General features: G+C 38.2%; 1 protein-coding gene across 1 annotated transcript in view; it reads left to right on the top strand.

Annotated features, from left to right (window-relative positions):
- Window positions 1-1170, top strand: part of si:ch211-57n23.4 (immunoglobulin superfamily DCC subclass member 3) — a 17050-nt gene extending 15880 nt beyond the window's left edge. The window contains exon 14 of the mRNA XM_060044148.1: window positions 136-1170. Coding sequence (XP_059900131.1) covers window positions 136-213 — 78 coding nt within the window. The 3' untranslated portion in view covers window positions 214-1170. The remainder of the gene's footprint in view (window positions 1-135) is intronic.
- The last annotated feature ends 5174 nt before the right edge of the window (window positions 1171-6344 follow it).

Raw genomic sequence — 6344 nt, 5'->3', positions numbered from 1 at the left:
TCTTAATAGTGTAAGAAATTAACCAGATATAACCAGACGTGTTTCCTTCACAACATACACACCTCTTTTAATGTTTACCATATAACCATCTATTCATTATTGGTTCTACTTCCTTACTTAATCCCTGCCTTACAGGTAGGAGGAACGACAAGCCAATGTCCGGTCAATATTGAGCAAGACCCATCCTGTGTGCCTGGTTTGGACACTGCTTAACTGTCAACAAGCCACTCATACCAGCCACAAGACCCATACCGCCTTATCGGACCGCATTGCTTCTGCTCACCTATAGGGGGCCATACAAACACCAAGCTCCCACAAAGCCAAAGCTTTATTGTATGATATCTTGCACTCTTTCCTGTGTGTGTGTGTGTGTGTGTGTGTGTGTGTGTGTGTGTGTGTGTGTGTGTGTGTGTGTGTGTGTGTGTGTGTGTGTGTGTGTGTGTGTCAGTTTTTGCTTAATGAAAGCCATAAAAAGAGACAGTCTTTCTCAGGAATCGAGTGTGTTGTTGAGATATGAGGGTTGATATGTGCCCAACAAAGTATTTTTTGCGCAAAACCAAACACCAAAAGTCCTATTCCAATACTTTTGGAAGCTTACATACCAAGAGCTGTACCACCATATGATACCAAATATATTGTTTTATCTGTCAAGAGACCTGCTGGTTTTTTGGCACATAAAGTTCCTTAAGCAACACAGCGGCCTTAGCCCTAGCCTGAACGCACACTGATGTGCGTCGTCAAAACGTTGAAAAGATTGTCTATAACCAAGCTAGTCTCTTGGCAAGCTGAAGTGAAGGAATATTGTAACAAAGCGATCCTGTACGGCAAATACTTTTATACCCTTTGATCAATTGGCTGTGCACGCCCAAAGAGAACTACCTCAGTGCGATAAGAATCTCATGGCCAATATTGATCACGCCTGTTAATGCTGCTTGTCTTACCTCAGTCAAATAGTATTGATCCCTTATGAAACCTGATACCTTACTTCGTTGGACTTGTGCCAGCTGCCTTTTACACTATTTTGAGTGTGCCTATCCGGATGGTGGCCATGGTGATTGAGAAAATGTTATGTGAGAGAATGTGTCAATTTGAACACCTCGAGTTTGTGTGCTCACTTGCACCCGTTCAGTTCTGCATACCTTCTCTTTTTGGGCTGTTTGTCTGTATTGGGTGTATAGAGTGGCGAAGTCACGCCCCTTCCGGTAGGGCTCATGGGACCTATGAGATCGAAAAATATGAATGGGTGTCAATGGAGAGAAAATAATTATTTTCTGGTCCCAGTCTTTATATGCCCTGGATTACACATATGTTGTTTGTGGATTTAAATGATAATTTTTCATGCAAAGAAAACTAAAAATGTTCGTGAAGAAGTTTGATAATTTTAGGTTTTATGTGAGGCCGCTTTGTGAACTACAGCTCTTCGCTGCTCTCGACGCATATGATATACGTCACCACACCCGCCCTTGGAACTCGGCACAGAGATGGCGATCTCTCTGCCCCACTTCACCGCTTTTTCCAAGGGGAGGATAAAAGCATCGAAAGAGGTGAAAACCATTATAAGTCGGGGCACGTGCAGAGTTTCAGTTATGCCGATGGGAAGATTGTCGGTCTTCTCCACGCCAGTCGCAGGTAGCGTGACGTCACATACGAGCCGTGTAGTCTTTCTCGTTGTGTTTTCTCTACAGCCTTTATCTGAACAATTGCACAATAAACGGTCGAACTCTTTGCATGAAAAATTATCCTTTAAATCCACAAACAACATATGTGTAATCCAGGGCATATAAAGACCGGGACCAGAAAATAATTATTTTCTCTCCATTGACACCCATTCATATTTTTCGATCTCATAGGTCCCATGAGCCCTACCGGAAGGGGCGTGACTTCGCCACTCTATTGCATTTTCTGCATAACTCCTGATACAGATGAGCTACCTTGTTTGTTGAAATGTAAGAACAAGCAATTGCCTTGAAATACCATCTTGGGCAACTTCCAATACGGTTCTTCCTGAAGAGATCAGTAAATCTCGAATAAGATTTTTTAAGAGAGGCTTGCAGATCAAACATTGTGAGGAGCCCATCCTAAAGCCTATCCAAACTAGAAAAACAAGCTTTATTGTATCCAAAGATGTAACTATTTGTATTCCCAAATATGATGTTGTTTATAATTGTTAGTGTCTTTGATTTCACAATGTTCTTGTTTTAAAGGGGTTACGAAAAAGTGCTTTAACTGAAACCAAGCCAAAAAATGTCCAGTCTAGCTTTTTTCTTTTCTTGAATAATGGAATGTTTTTCAAAGATACCAATGAAAATGACATATTTTAATACGATTTCTATGTTTATTCAAAAATTAAGTGCTTTTCCTTTAGATGTCATTTGCTAAAAAACTAGCTAGAGAAGTCTAGATGTTGAAATGTCTTCCCCTTACAATTGCCCAAAGCTTCCACCATGAGTCACACACATCTACATATGATAACCATCTAAAAAAACAAAAAATACTAAAGCTTTGTATGTAAACATTTTATACATATGTACAATAGCCTTTAATGTATTTTAAAGCTACTATATTGCCTTACCCATATTGCCAGATTAACCAAAGAATTAAATTACAAAAATGTGTATTTTATCCATTATCACAAGGTTTAGCCATCTCCTTAGAACCACAGAAAAAACTATGAAAACATGAAGAGCCACAAAATATTTTTTTTCTTTCCATATGGTTATCATAAATGTTCAAGGAGTTACAAAACAGACTTGATACCAAAAATGTACATGAATAAAAAAAAAGGGGGATTTACATGAAGTTTTAATTGTGTAGCTGAGTAAATATCTTATGCTTGATTTGTTGTTTGATTTATTTGTTGAGAACCTTTATTCATCTCTTTTTAAATGATGACTTCTTAACTCAGAATTGATTTATATAATTAGTTGTATCATTTTTGTTGCTATTGTTATTATTGAGGATTAACCAATCAACTTAATAAAAAAAAGTGCAGTTACGATAATTAAACTAATTGTTATAAAAATAGTGTTATCTGGGCAGAAGTCAAAGATCAACAAATTATTTGATTTTAAATTTTTCAATATGATTTAGTAAAATATTTGAAGGAGCAGTAGCGCTCTCTGTGGCGATCACAAGAACAACATGCGATTTGTTTCTATTCATTCTCCTTTGATTTGAGACTATATCCGGTACCAAGAAATAACATTCCAAAACTTTGCAACATCAATTAAATGAAACAATAACTTTTTTCATGACATTGTTTCACTGGTGTGTTCAGCCTTATTAGATATAATGTGTAAAATGAACTGGACAAAATAACTGCATTGTTAAGGAGGCTACAGTTAACAATACAGACCAAACAGTTTGCAACATAATTATACACTTGGAAAAATGTATAACCTAAACTGACAGAATTGACTTAATACATATACATGAAGTGGCACAAAATACTCAAGAACTGGGATATACAATTATACTGTTCCTACTAACTACAATCTTGGTATACAAGGAGCATTTTTTGTTACATTGCTGTAATCTGAGCTCATACACGCATAGGCCCAATCGAATTAATCAAGCAACACCGCATTTGAGCAACACTATGTTAGCTAAAATGCTATGCTGCTATAAATATATTTTTTGTTTGCACCAATACACACCAAAACCCTATAGCCTTTGGTGTGTATGTATCTATAGCCTACACTTAAAGGTACAGTGGTTAGGATGTAGTGCCATCTAGCGGTGAGGTTGTAGATTATAATAAACTGAAGACCGGCCTGTAAACAAATACAATAAGACGATAGGTCTGCGGTTCTTAGATAAAACGCACTTCGAAGTTAACATTCCTCAATCGATTTCGATCATTTATTTGAAAATTCAAGGATTTACGATATATTAGGAGTACATAAAAGGTTTTGAAGAAGAATTACTTTTTTATGTAGGCCTACTGCACAGGCATCGCTGTAATACTTATTTTCTAAATTTCTTAATCCCAAATGTCCATAATGGTTGTTTTGCAGCATTTCTGATTTCATGTTCTGAGGGAGAACTCTTTAATATCCTTTCCTCAGAAGTCCATTATGTTCAATAAGGCAACTTCCCTCCTCAAATAAGTCCACGACAGCTTGGTGAGATCTTTTGTTATGTTGGCCAGCCATTTCTGATATCCTGTTATACCATCTTTGGTGTATTATATCTTTCACTTTCAGTCTTTATCCTTTTTCTACAACAAATGTTTCACAATTTAATTGAGTATATATTGGCCTGAATGATGGCTTCTAGCCCTGTATCTTCTGTATCTGGTTCTGGATGTCTGGACAATTGGAAATAATGGTTTTGTCATGGACAGGGGCGCACTCGCTATCTGTTAGTTCGGGAGAATTGCAGAATGGCCGGTAGGTCGTCGGCCGCAGGCCTGGCACATTCGACAGTCATTTAAATGTATCTAAATAAATTTAGTAATTAATTGGCGAGCACTATGCTTCAGACATTGAGGGCCAGTTCTACTGCTCCACAGGGATGAGCCATTCTGTCCCTGTTCCTGGAACACACTCTACAACTAGAACAGCCGTGGAGATCTTAAAAGTGTTTGGTCAGGATCTTGATGGTTTATCAGGGTTAGCAGACGTTTTTATTTATTTAACTGTATATATTTAGAGCAAATAGTAATTTAAGCAACAATTGCAACAATAAAAACATTGGTCAGAAGCATGTACTGGTGAGACCTCTTAGAAGACAGACATTAATTTTCAGATTTTCTCATATTTCTTTTCGGCGTTGGTAACAGCACAATTTTTTTTTTTACTTCGTTCCTTTTCATATGGTTTCTTATTCTTATTTATTTTATCTTTTACTGTTGCTGCTATGTGAATGTTGAGGAACCAAGCCTAAGATTTTTACTCTTGTGTACTGTACAATAAGATGTAATAAAAGTGATTCTGATTCTGATTCTGAAAACTATAGGCTAGAGGTTTCCGCGCTGTGTGCGTTGGTGATTACCACAGTTGCTCTCTTCAGATCAAAGTACTGTAATATGGGTGCGGAGAAGATATATATTTTTTTTTTCTTGAAGCCTGTTGCTCCTCCCCAACACATTGATTTCAACATCTGTTTGAGCGGATGCAGTATATGGGTGAAAGATCTTATCTATCGATGTAGTTCACCAGGAACTCCTATTTTACTATGCACCATGTGTTGGTGTTTCAAGGTAGTGAAGGCAGTTACCTTCCTTTGGCATGGAGCTACTCCATCATTGGTCATAACCCATCACATGCAATTTAACATTTCTGTATATTTAATTTCAGACGTCTCTGATTGTATCCATGACCTTATGCAGGGGGTTGTCATGGTCTTCTTCTGTTGCTCAGAGAGCCAGTATCTAAACCACAAAATAAAGGACATTCTTAATCTTGGAGAAAATCCTGCATTTTTTATGTTGGGATATTGCTAGCACTGAGCTAATTCCAAGGCGACCATGTGAGTTAAAAAAGTTTCCCTGGAGCTTCCTTTGTGTCAAGTCAAATCAATTTCAAGATATCTTGAGAAGGAATGCAGAGTGAGGGATCCAATTGATCAGGAGTGCAATAGGTGTCATGATTAAAATACATAGTATTACAGTAGTTACAAGCAGACCTTTTAAGTATTTCTTTTTTTTAATGCAAACCAGGACGATGTAGATCGGTACAAGGGCAGATGGTGTCTCTGACTCAATTCCTGAGAATACAAGAGAGGGCAGAGGAAATTAAAGCTAATGTTATTGACATCTGCTTGGAGATATCCCCTGCACGGCAGCAGAAAGAGAGAAAACATGACATGTCATCCAGCTCTATATACCCTGATCCATCATCTTTGCTCTTGAAGAATGTAATGCAATTACCTTTCTGTGCCATAACTTCCTTGCCTGAGACTGCAGTTTACTCATGGCTGAGGTCGTCCTCAGATTGCGGGCTGCAACCAGACCCTATTCACATATTCAGGTGTGAACCTAAACCCAATGGTGTGTGTGTGTGTGTGTGTGTGTGTGTGTGTGTGTGTGTGTGTGTGTGTGTGTGTGCGTGTGTTTGTATGTGCGATTGTGTCAGATGCAAGGCATTTATGATCATTTTACCCATCTGCAAGTGGCAGCAGCCACATATATCTCAATGGTATCCACAGTTTCTAGTGACTTTGCAGTGCCTTATATCCCCGTTGCATCAGTAGTGCACTGCCGCTTGCCATGATGGTCTGCATTACCATTGCAGTGAATATTGTGTATCAAAGTTTGCAATGACCCACTGATATATTTGCGTTGGAGTTTCCCAACATGCCCAGATGGCATTGTGTAAACCTGTCTATTGTGCCTTTATCAC

Source organism: Gadus macrocephalus, chromosome 22 (genome assembly GCF_031168955.1).
Source record: "Gadus macrocephalus chromosome 22, ASM3116895v1".
NCBI classification, from domain to species: domain Eukaryota; kingdom Metazoa; phylum Chordata; class Actinopteri; order Gadiformes; family Gadidae; genus Gadus; species Gadus macrocephalus.
The sequence above is the reverse complement of the archived record's forward strand: the minus strand, read 5'-3'. Positions and strand labels throughout refer to the sequence as shown.